This window comes from Neofelis nebulosa, chromosome 7 (genome assembly GCF_028018385.1).
Source record: "Neofelis nebulosa isolate mNeoNeb1 chromosome 7, mNeoNeb1.pri, whole genome shotgun sequence".
In the NCBI taxonomy this organism is placed as follows: Eukaryota; Metazoa; Chordata; class Mammalia; order Carnivora; family Felidae; genus Neofelis; species Neofelis nebulosa.
Genome location: NC_080788.1, coordinates 135,925,214 through 135,943,221, shown reverse-complemented (window position 1 = coordinate 135,943,221; position 18,008 = coordinate 135,925,214). Strand labels below are relative to the sequence as shown.

Here is an 18,008-nt window from a genome sequence, read left to right as displayed (position 1 = left end):
GCTGATGGCTCGGAGCCTGGAGCCTGTTTCCGATTCTGTGTCTCCCTCTCTCTCTGCCCCTCCCCCGTTCATGCTCTGTCTCTCTCTGTCCCAAAAAAAATAAATAAATAAATAAATAAATAAATAAATAAATAAAAAAAAAAGTCCCACTTGCTCCTTTGTATATACTCTCCCTGCTTCTTCCTGTCCCCTACATCTTTTAGGTTTTCAGTGACATACATTTATTTATTTACTTATTTATTTATTTAGTTTATTGACAGATTTAAGTTTTAAGTAATCTCTACCCCCAGTGTGGGGCTCGAACTTAACAACCGAGAGAGCAGAAGTCCCACACTCTACCGGCTGAGCCAGCCAGGTGCCCCCTCAGTGACTTTTCAATGTAAATTTAAATAATTGTGAATACAAACTCTCCTCACTTGCTCCCACTATATCCTAAATACGAACATATCTGTTGTTTTCACTTAGCAACATGTCGGGGGGGGGAAATGCCATATTATAATTCTTGTTTCTTGCCCAACCATTTCCTTTGTTGACATAGAATTTTTCTCCATGTATTTGCCTCACACTCCTAAATTGTCAAACTTTAGAAGTTTTCATTAGGCTTTTCTCTTTTTATATCTCAAGTCTCCCTATTGCCTAAATGATATTTTTATTTCTTCTTTTATGTAGGTTGACTATGTCAAAGGAAAATTGTGGTATAATGAAAAATGTTTTGCCAACAGAGAACACTTTGAAGGTAAACTGAGAAGAGATACTAACAGGCCTTTTTCAACATAGATGGCGTATAAAGATGAAATAAAATGACATAAGATAAAAATAGAATGAAATAGAAAAGTAGGTTTATTTTATATAAGTTAATGGCCTAAAACTGAGGGGGGAGGGAAATTAAATCTGAAAGAGGCAGGCCCTGTTAGGAGTGAAAAAAAACATTGTATTTGAATGTACTTAATGATACATTTAAAACTGTAGATGCTGCTTTTAATTTCTGTACCTTTGTATTTTATAGTTGATTATGTTACGATCACCTTTGAGAGAAACAGGACCCTGAGTGAGGTATGTTCTTAAATATTTTAAAAGGTAAGAAAGTTTAGGGGTGCCTGGATGGCTCAGTCGGTTGGGCGTCCAACTTCGGCTCAGGTCATGATCTCACGGTTCGTGGGTTCGAGCCCCTCGTCGGGCTCTGTGCTAACAGCTCAGAGCCTGGAGCCTGCTTCGGATTCTGTGTCTCCCTCTCTCTCTGCCCTGCCCCCACCTGTGCTTTGTCTCTCTATCAAAAATAAATAAAATGTAAAAAAAAAAAAAAAAAAGGTAAGGAATTTTATTTCTTGGATTATTTCATGGATTGTTATTAATCTAAAAAAAAAATGGCAGTTCTACAGACTGAAGGACTTCATCCCTCTTCGTGCCCAGTTGTGTTTCTACTTGGGTTTAACGGTACTTACCTAGCTACATTAAATCTGGAACTACACAGTAGTTCTCGAAAAACAATTCATGCCAGAAAGAGAGGCTTCGCAGTGTTTTCTGGACTCCCCTCCCCCCGGAAGAGAAGCACAGACAGCAAAGATTTATCACTATTATTTGTGGTTGATCAGGAGAACACAGTGGCTCACTAGTGTATCTGCTTAAGAGAACTAATTAGAACTTCTATTTTGGCATTAACTTTTCCTTTCTCTTTTTGTAGTCAAGCTCTTGTTTTTACAGCAAAGAACCACTCCGTCAATGGTTACCTTGCTTACCTCACATTTTAAAAGGAAGGAAAACTATCGCTTCAACTCTGGTAACGTTTCTTGTTGACCAAGAGCACAGTGCTGGAGTCTACCTCTTCTCCAACCAGGTAAGCGTTACGGCCCCGGGAGGTTACTCTTGATGACACAACAGTGAAAATTTACCCTTGCAAATTTATCTCCAAGTTCTTGTTATCTTTGGCAGTAGGAGTGGCTATAATTAACCACCACAAAATTATTTGTGGTTGATAATATAGTTTAAGGCACGTTAGGGATTTCGTGCCTCTGCTTTACCGTTCAGTTTGATGAAAACAGAAAGTACGATGGTGTCTGCATAGTGATTCTTCTTTACTCCTTCTCCAGGAGAATATAAGCTGAGCTTGGTCTATATAAGGTTAAGGTTCCATAAATTGATTCGTTTAAATGAACAAAAACTGGGGCGCCTGGGTGGCTCAGTCAGTTAAGTGTCTGACCTTGGCGCAGGTCATGATCTTGTGGTTCATGAGTTCGAGCCCCATGTCGGGCTCTGAGCTGGTAGCTCAGAGCCTGGAGCCTGCTTTGGATTCTCCCTCTTTCTCTCTGCCTCTTCCCCCACTCTCTCTCTCTCTCAAAAATAAATAAACAGTAAATAAATAAATAAATAAATAAATAAATAAATAAAATGAGCAAAAAATGGGACTAGCCCTACCCTTATAATTTTAGTGGAGAAAAAATAATTTTCTTCTACCCTCTTAAGTTCAGTTCTTGAGGCCCTGCAAATTAAACTGATAAAAGACAGATAACAGGAGAAAACAATCGATTTACGCATGCAGTGTACATACATGTGGTTGAAAATCAGTGATGAGAAACTCAAAAAGGTGGTTCAAATTTGGGGATTATATACCATCTTAATAGTTTAAGGGGGCAGGTGAGAAAGGCGCTTAAGGGAAAACAACTGAAAAGATAATGGCTAACAGGAGAACAAACAGGAGATAAGAAAGTTTGTGATAATGTTTGCTCATACAGGTTTGAATGGTTTTCCCATCTCCTCAGGGCCATAAAACTCCTCTGGAGGAGGGATTTGGGGTGGGCTTTATTTGGTTCTCCCTTCTGGAAGGAGATCTGCTCTGAAGAGGAATTAATGATAGTTTTATTTCCCAGAAGTTGCTGCTTTTAGTCAGAGAAGGGAAGGCTTTTTTTTCCTGCATCTGTTGAATCTTAAATGTCTACAGCTTAACGATGATCTCTATACCACAGTGGCATATCTTGGGGTACACTTTCTGACCCCCTTCAACGCCACGATCCAAGTAGAGTTGTAAGGTGACCCAGGCATCCACGCTTTTAAAAGGTAGGGTGCCATGACAGTTGTAAGCATGGGCGTTGGAATTGGTCTATTTGAGCAATAGCTCTATAATAAACTTCCCCATGCCATTTATTATAGAAGCTTGGACAAATTATTTAATCTTCTAAACCTCATGCTCAACATCTATAAAATGGGCATATGAGGCAGTGAGAAGCAGAGCAAAGACATATTGATGGTTGCCACTCCTTCCAGTTCTCTTCTGTGCTAATGGATGTGTCCCTGTCTTAATCAAAATCCAAGTAACAGGAAACACAAAAAACTGTAACATCGTCTAGTAATATAAATGGTAAAATTCTTATGATTTGTTCATGCTTAATCTATTTCTAGAAAACCACCACTGTCTCTGTGAGCACCCTAAAAAATAACAAACCAGGATTAAAACCAAAATTTCCACTTTTCGTATTTCCTTCATCATTCTCTTCTCCTGTTGGAATGGTATTCCATCCGCGAAGCCATTTTCTGTATGCTTATGGTGATCAGGTGAGTACACATGACATTTCACACTCTAGGGTAGGTGTAAATCATTCTCTTGTTCTATGCTGAGTGGTTATACGTCAAGTAAAAAACAGCATCGTTCTGATGATCAGGGAGATAGAAGGCCCAATGAAGAGAAAATGAGAGCAGAGGAATTAGGAGAGTGAATACAAACAAATCCTTTGCAAAGTTTTGCTGAAAAGTAGAGCAGTAAAATGCAGCAGTGGTAGCAGGAGGAAGGGAGGTCAAGAGGAGAGGGAGAGGGGCACCTGGGTGGCTCAGTTGGTTAAGCGTCCAACTTGGGCTCAGGTCATGATGTCACGGTTTGTAGGTTCGACTCCCACCCCCCGCCCCCAACCCGTCAGGCTCTATGCTGACAGCTCTGAGGCTGAAGCCTGCTTCAGATTCTTTGTCTCCCTCCCTCCGCCCCTCCCCCACTTGTGCTCTGTCTCTGTCTCTCAACAATAAACATTAAAAAAAATTTAAAAAGAGAGAGAAGAGGAAGAGACAGAAGGAATTAGGCTATGCAGATGGGAATTATTCAGTAGAGAGGGAAAGACTGGTGATGCGGGTGAGAGAGGGAAAAGTTGCTGGAGCGACATGTCTAAATACAGTACCAGGAAGAAGGGAGGGCTTTTGGATTCCAGAGCCGGTAAGTGGGTAGATGTGGTAATGGAAGGGGGTGGAAATTTATCTTTTATTTTCTCCACAAAAACCACAGTTATTGTTTGAGCATGAGGGTGGAGGAGCGTTGGGGGTTTGAGGAAAGAGACAACAGAGAGAGATAGTTGCCTACGAGAGCGGGAGGGTGGATTGACGGATGAGAGAAGGCAGTACAATTGCTTGGGCTTTGTGCTCATGGATTCCAAGTGCGACCAGTTCAGCATTATTGTATGTTCTTCTCTGTGGTCAGTTGTGGGGGTCCACACACATCGGAGAAGACAGAGAGTTGTATTTAACCACAGTTGGAGTTTTATCAAGAGGTGATTAGGAAGTAAAAGAGTGTACAGAAGGAAATGCAGTGAGACAAAAAAAAAATTAAGAATTCAAAGGCATGAGTAAGAAAATGTAAACAAACTATTTACTTGCAGAAGATCTGATTGCCTATGTTGAACACTTAAAAGGTACATACACATTATTAAAAAGAGGCAAAGAGTTAAACAGTGGAAGGGAAAGTCAGTTTCATTTCTGCTCATGATCAGCAAATTTGAAAGCATAATTTTTTAAAGTTTATTTATTTTGAAAGAGAGTGAGCATGAGCAGGGAAGGGGCAGAGAGAGAGACAGAGAGAGAGAGAGAGAGAGAATCCCAAGCAGGCTCCACACTGTTAGCACAGAGGTAGACGCAGGGCTCAAACTCACAAACCATGAGATCATGACCTGAGCCGAAATCCAGAGTTGGACGCTTAACTGCACTGAGCCACCCAGGCACCCCTGAAAGCATAATTTTTAAGACCTTATTTACAACAGCAAAAACAAAACAAAGCAAAACGACACACACACAAATTTTAAAGTATGTAAGAATAAATCTAAGAAAAGATTTCTGAGACTTATATGTAGAAAATTATAAGCTTTATTGAAGGACGTTTAAAACTTTAAGAAGAAACAGATAAAAACATACTTGTAAATAGGAAAACTTATAATATCATTTCTTCCTTAAATTAATCTGTAGATCTAATACAACTTTAATTAAAATCTCAAGGCTTGTTGTGGAGTTTAAGTTAATTCTAAAGCATGTATAGTGTATATCAACTCTACCTCAGCATAAAAAAAATTTTTTTAAATAAAGCCCCCCAAAAAAGTATATATGGAAAAACGAAAGACCAAGAATAACCAAGACACTTCTTTTTTTTTATTTTTTGAGTTTATTTATTTATTTTGAGAGCAAGAGAGAGCCCGAGCAGGGGAAGGGCGTGGGGGGGGGGGGGGAGAGGGAGAGGGAGAGGGAGAGGGAGAGGGAGAGAGAGAGAGAGAGAGAGAGAGAGAGAGAGAGAAAATCCCAAGCAGGCTCTGCACTGTCAGGACAGAGCCTGATGTGGGACTTGATCCCATGAACCATGAAATCATGACCTGAGCCCAAATCAAGAGTCAAACACTTAACCAACTGAGCCACCCAGGCACCCAAGACGCATCTAAAGAAGAATAAAGATGAGGGATTTGTACTACCAGATATTAACACTTTTTTAAAAAGTTTTCATAATTATAATGTGTTTTGACCCAGGAACAGACCAACTGACCAATGGAATGAAAGAGAAAGCAAATAGACCCATCCATATCTAGAATGTTGATCGAGGCTAAAAATAGCATCACAGCTGAGGGGAAAATAAAAGATTGCTTAAAATAGGGTGGGAACCATTGGTTACATATGGAAAATGTTGCAACATACATCAAGTCCAACTCCTGATGGATGAATAATTTAAGTATAAGAACTTTTACAGGAAAATAGAAGTAAATGCCTTTCTGAAATCAGGATAGGGAAAGCATCTTAAAACAAGACGTAAAAAAACAGTGACCATTAAAATAGATAGCATCACTTCCATTAAAAAGAATTCTGGTTCTGCAAGACAGCAGAGTTAGAATCTTTGGGCCCTTGTTCTCCCGTAGACACAGTGAGTTAGCTACAAAATACAGATCAGAGTGTCTTTGCAAGAACTCTAGAGACCAGTTGATTAGCTACAGCACCAGACCAACATAAAACCAAAAAGGGATTCTACCCCTTTTGCGTGGGAAAATTTGCCCATCTGTGCCCCACCCCCAACCACCTTAGCATGGCACAACCAGGAGGAAACCTCCCACACAAGGGAGCTTCCCTTGGGATAAAAACAAAAGAGCGGACCTTGCATCCAACATTCTGGCTTGTCTGAGGGAGGCTCAAGGGACTGGTTTCAGTCTTGCCTAACCCAGAGCACTGATGGAACTGGCGGAATTTTTTGGAAACTGCACGGGCAAGATGGCGGAGCAGGAGGCATCAGACATCCCCTTCCCCCCAGAGACACCAATATAACAATGTACAGACCACAATGCCTTTGAAAGAACTCCAGAATCCATTTGAGAAGCTACAGCATCCAGACCAACCTAAAGCCCAAGAGATTCCAACAAAAGGGATAGGAAGACTTACGGCATTTTCCATATCCATCCATGACTCTCCTTCTATTTGACTTAATGCAGCACCACTTGGAGGAAGCCTTCCCCTCCGGGGATCCTCCCTCAGGATGGAAACAAAATAATTAACTGTGTGTCCAACATTCTGGCCAGACTGGGGAATCTGTGTCACCTAACTCAGAGCACTGATGGAACTGGCAGCCTTGTTCGGAAACTGTTGAAAACAGATATGACCTCTGCAGCACTTTAAAGCTGCAGTTCTACAGGCACATGCCAGGAGCAGCAAGAGCTTATGGGTGTCTGGAAGGAGAGGGATAAACTGCTTAGGCAACTTGAAACAACTAAAAACACAGCACAAGCCAGAGAAAACACATCCTTGGAAGAGATTGCAGAAGTCCTAGAGCCTCTAGCTGGTCTAATTGGTAAAGGTCTGCGTGAAGCCAGTCCATAAACAGTGGGAGAAGTGGTTGTGTAATCAAATGCCCAAGTCTCAAAACAATAGCATCACAAGGCATGCAAAGAAACAGGGAAACATGGCCCAATCAAAGGAACAGAATAAAACCCCAGGAAATGACCGTAAAGAAATGCAGACTTATGAGCTGCCTGACAAAGAATTTTAAACAACTGTCATAAAGATGTTCAACGAACTAGAAGTGAGCACGGCTAGACAGCTAAAAGAAATAAAGAAAATAATGAACTAATGGAGAATATCAAAAATAGATAGGAACTATAAAAAAGGTCAAACAGAAGTTCTAGAGCTGCAGCATACAATAACTGAGCTGAAATACTAGAGGAGTGGACGTTAGACTTATTATTTGAAATCATCAAGTCAGAGAAGCGAAAAGCAAAAAAAAATGAAGAAAAGTGAAGAGAGTCTCAGAGACTTACAAGGACTATCAAACAGACCTATCTATGCACTATGGGAATTACAGAAGGAGAAGAAAGAGAGGAAGAACTTATTTAAAGAAGTAATGACTGGAATTTTCCAAAGCTGAGGAAAGAAATGGATGTATAAATTAAAGAAGCTTAAAGAATTCCAATCAGGATAAATCCAAAGAGACCAACACTGAGACATAATCGAAATGTCAAAAGTCAACAAAGAATCTTGAAAGCAATGAGAAAAAAGTGGCTCATTATATACATTGGAACTTCTGTAAGATTATCAGTGGATTTCTCAGCAGAATCCTTGCAAGCCAGAAGTGAGTGGGATAATACATTCAAAGTGCTGAGAGAAAAAAAATGTCAATCAAGAATACTACATTTGGCAAACTGTCATTCAAAATTGAAGGAGAAATTAAGATTTTCCAGGCAAACTAAAGATGAGGGAGTTCATTACAACTAGACCTGTCAGGAAGGAAGGAAGGAAGGAAGGAAGGAAGGAAGGAAGGAAGGAAAAGAGGGAAAGAAATTACTGAAGAGCCTCCTTCAAGGTGAAAATAGAGGATTCTAGATAACATCAAGAAGTCACATGAAAATTTAAAAGTTTTCCAATAATGTAAATACATGGACAAATTTAGTACTTGCACTGTAATTTTGGTGCATAAGTTCACTTTTAATTCTCGTATAGAATTTAAATGAGAAAATCATTTTTTAAAATTATAATCCTATGTTAATAAATATATAAAAAGATGTAATTTGTGACATCATTGACATCAAGTGGGAAGGCAGTGCTATGTAAGAGGAGCTTTTGCCCACAATGAAGTTAAGTTTTTATCAGATTTAAAAGAATGCTATAACTTTAAGATGTTTTAGTGCAATGGTTACCACAAAGAAAAAAATGTATAGGATATATGCACAAGAAAATAAGGGAATCAAAGAATGTCACTACAGATAATCAGTGAAATGCTAAAGAAAGCAGTAAGAGAGGAAAAGAGGAGGAACAGAAGCTACAAGACGCACAAAAACACAAACCAAATGGCAATAGTAAGTCCTTCCGTATCAGTAATTACTTTAGGCGTAAATGGATTAAATTCCCCAGTCAAAAGACAAACATAAGCTGAATCTATAAAAACAAAAAACATGGAGAAAAACTCTCAGGATGCAACCATGTTCTGTCTACAAGAAATTCACTTTAGATCTAAGCACACCCATAACCTGAAGGTAAAAGGATTGAAAAAAATATTCCATCAAATAGTTACCAAAAGAGAGCAGGGTTGGCTGTACTAATACCATACAAAATAAACCGTTAGTCAAAAAGTGTTGGAAGAGACAAAGAAGGACATTATATAAGAATAAAAGTTCAATTCACCAAGAAGATCTAACAATTATAAATATTTATGCTCCAAGCCATCAGAGCTCCTAAATATAATGAAGCAAACTTTAAAAGAATTGAAGGGAAAAACAGCAATGTAACAGTAGGAGCCTTCAATACCCCGCTTTCAATAATGGATAGAAAAACCAGACAGAAGATAAGTAAGAACACAGAAGACTTGAACCACACTGTAGACCAATTAGACCTAACAGACATAATCAGATGACTCCACTTGACAACAGCAGAATATAAATGCTTCTCAAAAGACACCAGAGAATTCTTTAGGACAGAACATAAGCAAGGCCACAAAAAAGTCTCAACACATTTAAAGTGACTGAAATTATACAGTGTTTTTTTCTGATCATAATGGAACAAAACCAGAAATCTATAGTAGAAAGAAAACTGGAAAATCCACAAGTATATGGGAATTAAAACAACACGTTTTTAAACAACCAGTGAGTCATAGATGTAGTCAGAAGGAAAATTAGAAAATATCTTAAGAAAATTAAAATGAAGGAGCGCCTGGGTGGTGGTTAAGCATCCAACTTCAGCTCAGGTCATGACCTTTTGGTTCGTGAGTTCAAGCCCCACGTCGGCCTCTGTGCTGACAGCTCAGAGCCTGGAGCCTCCTTCAGATTCTCTCTCTCTCTCTCTCTCTCTCTCTCTCTCTCTCTCTCTCTCTCCCTCTCCCTGCCTCTCTCTCACTAGAACTCTCTCTCTCTCAAAAATAAATAAAAACATCTTAAAAAATGTTAAAATGAAAATGAAAACAAAACACACCAAATTTATGGGATGCCCAATAGCAATACTAACAGGAAAGATTATAGCTACAAACACACACATTAATAAGGAAGAAAAATCTCAAATCAACAACCTGACTTTACACCTTAGGGAACTATAAAAAAGAACAAATCAAACCCAAAGTCAATAGATGGAAGGAAATAATAAAAATTAGAACAGAGATAAAGGCAATAGAGAATACAAAAATAATAGGAAAAATCAACAAAACTAAGAGTTGGTTCTTTGAAAGTTGAAAGGCCGACAAAATTAATCAACCCTTAGCTATATTAACTAAGAAAAAAAGGGAGGAGTCTGGGAAGGGATAGAGGAGACCATAGAGGTATAAAAGGAAAATTATTTGGACGGTGGTCAAAGAGACTTCAGCTGCATTTATAATGTGTTAAATTTAAGAAAAGCCCATTTGCAGGTATAACTTGTCATTAAAATTCATTTTTAAAAAGAACTTTAAAAACCTGAAATCTTCATGTGAATAAGACTTAGGCTATTAAAAAAGGTAGCAGGCAGGATTCATCCAATACAGGATCTGATTTGTCTTCAAGCAACCCGTAACTGAAAGATGAGGGGATAGAGACACTCACGTGCTATGGTGGAGTATACGTGAGGATTTACCAAGGTCCCAGGACACACTCTTGCAAGTGTCCGGGGCCTCTTCCACACAAAACACGTTCACATCCAGATCGGCTGGATGCCTGGAACGTGAAAGTCTCATGTCAGTATGAGGTGAGCTCGCTCCTTCCTGTCCAAGTACACCCAACATTTCATCCTTTTAGAATCAAAGGGGCCCCACTTGGGAGATGACGGGATACCTTCATTCTCTTACGCATTCACCACGCACACTGTGTAGACCTGTGACTCGGCCACGTACACTGTCATCCAGGCCCTAGGAAAGAACCAGAGCGTTGATGAAGTGGGTAAGGAGTCGGTACGGGCGTGCGTGCACGCGTGCGTGCGATGGATGCGTGGGAACATGGGGAAGGCCATGCTGTAGGACTCTGCTTACCTAGGAAGATAAGGCTGATAGGCGAATGCTGACGGTCAGATGGCAGCCTCTTCAGTGAGCTCTTATCTTTTTATTTACTTAGGTATGGTTTTCGGTCGACGGCGGCAACACTTTCGAATTTTTAGCGGACTTTCACGATGATATCATAAAGAACACTTACCATAGTTTTTATACTTCAGATATTACTTTTGTCTCCCAAAGTGGAAATGTTTACTTGACGAAAGCAGGTGAGGAATTCACTTTTATTGGCGTAAGCACGACATGTGAGTCAGGGATTAGAAGATACGTGAAAAAATTCTGCCATTTTAATCAACTAATCTTAAGGTCTCAAACCTGTTAGGGGTGACGGATTTTTAAAAAATATTTTTATTGTGGCAAAATACACATAGCATGAAGTTGACCATGTTGCTCACTTTTGAAGTGTACAGTTTGACGGTATTAAGTACATTCAAAACGATCTGCCATCAGCATTGTCCATCTCCAGAACTCTTTCCATCTTATAAAACTAACACTCTGTATCCCTTAAAAAATAAATCCTAATTTCCCCCTGCCCCCAGCCCAGCAACTCCCATTCTGCTTTCTGTGTCTATGATTTTGACTACTCTAGGCCCCTCATATAAGTGGAATCTTCCAGTGTTTGCCCTTTTGTGACTGGCTTGTTTCACTTAGTATAATGTCTTCAAGATTCATCCGTGTTGTAGCAGGTGTCAGAATTTTCTTCATTTGTCAGACTAAATAACATTCCACTGTATGTATATACCACATTTTACCTATCTATTCATCCCATCAAGGGACCTTTGTGTTGCTTCCATGTTTTAGCTATTTTGAATAGCACTGCTATGAGCATAGGTATACAAATATCTCTTTGAAACCCTGCTTTCAATTCTTTTGGGTGTCCGCCCAGAAGTGGACTTGCTGAATCATACGGTAATTCTATTTTTAAGTTTTTGAGAAATTGCAATTCTCTTTTCCATAGTAGCTATGCCATTTTACGTTCCCACCGCCAGCATAAAAGAGTTCTAATTCCTCTGCATCCTTGTCAACACTGGTTATCTTCTGTTGTTGTTGTTGTTGTTGTTGTTGATATTGGTCATTCTAATGGGTATAAGGTAGTATCTCATAGTTTTGATTTGCATTTTCCTAATGATTGATCATCTTTTCTTGTTCTTATTGGCCATTTACGTATCTTCTTGGGAGAAATTTCTATTAAAGTCCTTTGCCAATTTATTAATCAGATTACTTGTTTTTTATTGCTGAGTTGTAGAAGTCCTCCATATATTCTGGATATTAATCCCTTATGAAACATTTGCAAACATTTTTTCCCATTCTGTGGGTTGCCCTTAGTTTCCTTGGTTATGTTAATTCCTAAGGATTTTATTCTTTTTTTTATGATATTATAAATGGAATTTTTTTCCTAATTCCCTTTTCTGATTATTCATTGTTAGTATATTGAAATACAACTGATTTTTATGTATTGATTTTATGTTGTGCTACTTTGCTGAATTTGTTTATTATAACTTTTTTTGGTAGAATTGTTGGGGGTTCAACATATAGGATCATATCACTGTGAACAGAGATCATTTTACTTCTTCCTTTGTGATTTAGATGCTTTGTATTTTTTTTTTTTTCTGGCCTAATTGTTCTGGCTAGAACTTCTAGTACTGTGTTGAATAGAAGTGGTGAAAGCAGACATTCTTGTCTCATTCCTGATCTTAGAAGAAGAGCTTTCAGTCTTTCACTATTGAGTATAATGCTCACTGTGGATTTCTCATAAATGGCTTTTATTATATTGAGATAATCTTTTATTCCTAGTCTAAGTGTTTTTATCATGAAAAGATTGGAACACAGATCCCAATATTTGGAGGACAGGGATCTTTTTACCCACCCTGGCTCCTATAAACTGCCCCAGGAATATGTGCACAGCTGCCTGCCAGGTGGCTTGAGTAGAGGATGGGTAAATACTGCCAAAGGCTGACATTAACCATAATTTACCATCCAAGCCTTACTCCGGAAGTTGCAAGCCTTCAATAGACTCCAGAATTCCAAAGTAATTACATCAGATATACTCTGCCAGTGCAATTGTTGTCGGCCGACAGATTCCTGGGACTTCCTACTCTACAGTCTTCCCAGAATCCTCCAGGGGGTGATAGAGTTTTAGGATCTACTAAAGTAGGACCCTATGAACAGCCCTAAAGAGGGGGACCCTGGAACATCATGCTAAGCTCTCATTTAAAATTTCTGTGATGTTTTACTTTCTCAATAGACAATAATATACTCCCACTTACTGAGCTACATTTGTGCTTAGCACAAATGCTTAGCGTTTAACATTCACAGCATCCCAGCTGACGTAGGTAAGGTTAGCCTACTTTTTCAAATTGATGCAACTAAAATCACATGATTTGTAAGAGGTGGCATTGTATAAATGGTATATGACTCTCAATCTACTTTAATTTTGTGATTTTGTTGACCAAGCTCACATAGCTCCTCTCAGTTTATTGTGCAGCAAAAGAAACAGTTATGGACAGATGCCCAATCTTTTCCAAATCAGTTGAATTTTGTTAACCAGTCTTGGAGCCTAGAATGTTAAAGGAACACGGTTCTCTGTTCAGGTCTACATCTCTATGATCTGCATTCTCATTTTATTTTGTTATTCAATTACTAGGTCTTTGAGATCTTGTTTTGTTGAATCTATTAACTTATTAAGGTCTTTTGATGCAAAATATGGGGGATATTTTACCTTATCTTGAGACAGGCTTCGTCTCCACTGGATTCTTTATGTCTTTTAAATGCTATAGTACCTTCCTTCTCTGCGTTTTCATTCCTCTTCCCCTCTGCTCTTCCCCACCTCCCTCTTTTCCCCTTTTCCCTCACTATGTCTTCTCCTCCTTCTATCTCCGATCCTCCTTTCTTTCTAATCCATCACAAAAGTGTGTAGCACCGGTCAGATCTTCTGTTTGCTCTAATATAATGTTGGTGAGTTATTCTTGAAACCTGTTTGCTTCACCTCATCAAGGTAGCACTTGAACTTGTTCTGCTAGGACAGTGCCTTGGAAGGTGGTAAACCTGGCTACACTCAAGAGGGTTTGATTTTTTCCTTTGAGAACCATCTCATCCATTGTCAACTTCTCTCTTGTTAGGAGAATATTCCTGAGAGTCCTCAGGATTTTGTTGATTTATCTTCCTTCTCTCAAGATTACCTAAAAGGGCTGGGTGTAGAGTGGTGTGACCTGTTACATCAGAATTTTCTTTCTTCCCTTAGCACTTTCTTTTGTATGTTTTGACATATCGTTCTTTTCCCTATTTTGATTGTTGCTGGTGCTTTTGTTTTTGTCTGTTACTTATTTTTGTGGCAAAATATACCTAGCACAAAATTTAGCATTTTAACCGTGTTAAATGAGCCATGTTCATCAATGAACTGACATCAAGTACATTCACGTTGTTGGGCACCATCAATACCGTCCATCTCCTGCCAGATCTCTTCCATCTTCCCGAACTAAAATCCTGTACCCACTAAACAGTAACTCCCCATTTTTCCTTCCCTCGAGCCTCAGGCCACTACCTTTGTCCCTGTGAATTTGACTACTCTAGGGACCTCAGATAAGTGGAATCATACACTTTTTGTCCTTTTGTGACTGGCTTATTTCTCTTGTCTTCAGGTCTTTTTTTTTTTTTTTTTTTAATGTTTATTTTTGAGAGAGAGACAGAGCATGAACGGGGGAGGGGCAGAGAGAGAGGGAGACACAGAATCCGAAGCAGGCTCCAGGCTCTGAGCTGTCAGCATAGAGCCTGATGTGGGGCTCGAACTCATGAACTGCGAGATCATGACCCGAGCTGAAGTCAGATGCTCAACCAACTGAGCCACCCAGGTGCCCCATCGGCTTTTTTTTTTTAATATTTATTTTTGAATGAGAGAGAGAGAGAGCACGCGCACAAGCGAGGGAGGAGCAGAGAGAGGGAAGACAGAGGATCCAGAGCAGGCTCTGCGCTGACAGAAGCAAGACTGACGTGGGGCTCGAACTTACAAACCCAGAGATCCTGACCTGAGCCGGAGCTGGGCAGTCAACCAACTGAGCCACGCAGGCACCCCCATGTCTTGAGGTTTTTACTCATGTTCTAGCAGGTTATTAGTACTTTATTCCTCTTTATGATCGAATAATATTCCATTTTATGGATATGGCACATTTTGTTTATTAGGACATTTGAGTTGATGGACATTTGATGTTTAAACACTTTTTAGCTCTTATGAATCACGCTTTTATGAACATTTATGTTCAAATTTTTGTGTAGAAACATGGTTTCAGTTCCCTTGGGTACGTGTGTAGGAGTCTAATAGCTGGGTCATACGGTAACTCTGTGTTTACAGTGTGAGGAGATGCCAAACTCTGTACTGTTTCACATTCCCACCAGCAATGCGTGAGATTTATTTTTCCACACCCACACCAACACTTATTATTTATTGTCTGTCTTCTTTATTTTAATTACTTGAGTGAGAAAATGTATCTCATTGTGGTTTTGATTTGCGTTTCACTAGTGACTAATGATGTTAAGCAGCTTTCCATGTTTTTGGCTGCCATTTGTACGTCTTTGGAGAAATGTCTGATCAAATCCTTTACCCATCTTAAAGTTGGGTTAATTGTCTTTTTATTGTTGAGTCGTAAGAGAACTTTATATATTTTGGATATTTGTCCCTTAACAGATACATGATTTGGATGCGTTTTCTCTCATTCTGGGTTATCTTTTTGACTTGTTGATGGTGACTTTTGATTCACAAACATTTTTAATTTTGATGAAGTTCTATTTGTCTATTTTTCCTTTTGTTGTTTGCACTTTAGGTGTCATCTCTAAGGAAACAACCATTGCCTAATCCGAGGTCATAAAGATTTACTCCCATGTTTTCTTTAAAGGGGATTATAGTTTTCATACATACGTTTTGGTCCATTTTGTTAGGTGTTCACAAGACGATGAAGCTATCCATTGAATAAAAGATAAAACTGAAATTCAATCAATAACTTCATAGGCAAGGAGATTTGCCTTCAGAAATACAGTCTTCCCAGACAGTGCTCCGGTGGCACGTTTGTAGATTATTGGGTAAATTTGGAACTGGGGCTAAACTTAGAGATAACTGATCAGGTCTAACCACAGTGAGAAAAACATTGATTATTCCCAAGATAAGAGTGAGGCTGGATTCACTGTTGTTGTTTGTTTTTAACAAGTCAGCATTCTTTACTGTTTAGTTTCAAACCAGTTTCTTCCGGTCTCTGATATGATGTTAAGCAATAAGCCTTCTGAAGCTTTCTGCTATAACTTCAAAAAGCAAGGTTTCTTCGACCTCAGTATTGTGTCCTCAATGAACACCACCAGAATTCAGTGCCACCATCATAGAATCTCCGTATTGGCTCTTCCTTACTCAACGATGAGGAGACACCACAGAATTCTGATTCTGTTTCTCCAGGACTGCACCACTGCATTTATGTATTATATATCCAATTTTTGTCAGCTCATTTTTAAACTTTTATTCAATTTCTGTTGGTATCAGTTTCATCTTCTTGGTGTATTTGCTGCTATATTCATTGAGACAGCAGTTGTGACCTAGCATTTCAGAATCTAATGATCAGCCATCACAGGATTATGAAATAAATGAAAATGGCTATGAGTAGTATTAGGAGGGGTTGGAAAGTAGAGTGGGATGTGGAATACTTCCAGTATTCCAGAAAGCTCCCTCATGCTACTTTCCCATCAGTATACCTTTAAGGGTTGCCATTATTCTGACTTCTGATACCATAGATTAGTTTTATCTGATTTTGAACTTCACATAAATACAATTATGCATATATATTTTTTTCCTCAGTCAACATTATGACCGTGATATTCCTCCACACTGATGCGGCAATTGGTTCTTTTTCACCACTGTGTAGTCTTCCACTGTCTGAATACCGTATCTCTTCCACTTCTAGTAGTTATTTGAATTGTTTCCATTGGGTGCTGATTATAAATAGAGAAGCCATGAACATTTTTGTATTAGTCTTTTTCTGGACAGAGCTTTCGTTTCTGTTTGGCATATACCTAGGAATAGAATTGCTGCACCGTAAAGTGTATGTTTATTTGGCTTTTTGTGGAAAAAAATGTTAAGTACTATCAACGTTTCTCCAAAGTAATTGCATCAATCTATTGTCCCATGAGCAACATGGAGGAATTCTCGTTGCTCCTCCTCCTCTCCAGCACTCAGGTTGTTAGTCTTTTAAATAGAAAGCCATTGTGATCAGTATGTAACCATATCTGCTGAAGATTTGCTTTGCATGAGTAATAATGTGTAGCACATTTTCGTATGTTCACTGACCAATTTTTATATATTTTTGGTAAGTTATCTCAAGCCTCTTTGTAATCTAGTTTTACTGGAATGACCTTTTTGATTGATTGCTCTGAATTTTTAATGTATTATGGACACGAGTCCTCTTTCAGAAATATGACTTGCAAACATCTTTTTCCAACCAATGGCTTGTCTTTTCTCTTCTCTTTTTTATTTTATTTTGTATTTTTTTAATGTTTATTTATTTTTGAGCATGAGTGGGGGAGACACAGAATCCAAAGCAGGCTCCAGGCTCTGAGCTGTCAGCACAGAGTCCGACACGGGGCTCAAACCCACGAACTGCGAGATCGTGACCTGAGCCGAAGTCGGACACTTAACCAACTGAGCCACCCAGGCACCCCTCTGTTCTCTTTATGGTGTCCTGTGAGGGGCAAAATTATTGGTTTTTAAAAGTTCAGCTTATCGGGGCACCTGGGTGGCTCAGTCAGTTAAGCATCCAACTGTGGCACAGGTCATGATCTCACGGTTCATAAGTTCGAGCCCCGTGTTAGGCTCTGTGCTGACAGCTTGGAGCCTGGAGCCTGCTTCGGATTCTGTGTGTCTCTCTCTCTCTCTCTCTGTCCTTCCCCCGCTCATGCTCTCTCTCAAAAATAAAATAAACATGAAAAAAAATTTTTTTTAAGTTCAGCTTATCCATCTTTTCTTGTATGGCAAGTACTTGTTCTTATATCCTGTTTGAGAAATCTTTGCCTATCCCAAAGTTATGAAGATCCTTTCCTGTTTCCTTCTAGCAGATTGTCCTAGGTTGGTTGTATAGGTCTACGTGACCTTTCTCTTTTCGTGTGTGGTATGAAGTGAGGTTCTTTTCTCCCCATAAAGCTGTCAGGTTTTCTACTATGGCCTTGAGCTGAATACTCAAGGTCATGAGTTGTCGTTGTTGTTTGTAAGCTCTTTGGTATATCCATAAAGTCGTATCACCCTACCGTCTTCGTGAAAATCTTTGAAAAA

General features: G+C 39.1%; 1 protein-coding gene across 3 annotated transcripts in view; it reads left to right on the top strand.

The window, feature by feature from the left end:
* CATSPERB (cation channel sperm associated auxiliary subunit beta) overlaps positions 1-18,008 on the top strand; it is a 105,840-nt gene that overhangs the window by 41,226 nt on the left and 46,606 nt on the right. For all 3 annotated transcript variants that reach the window (XM_058740042.1, XM_058740040.1, XM_058740041.1), the window contains 5 exons: positions 670-736; positions 1,007-1,053; positions 1,682-1,834; positions 3,394-3,546; positions 10,776-10,920. In XM_058740042.1, the coding sequence (XP_058596025.1) occupies positions 670-736; positions 1,007-1,053; positions 1,682-1,834; positions 3,394-3,546; positions 10,776-10,920 (565 nt within the window). The remainder of the gene's footprint in view (positions 1-669; positions 737-1,006; positions 1,054-1,681; positions 1,835-3,393; positions 3,547-10,775; positions 10,921-18,008) is intronic.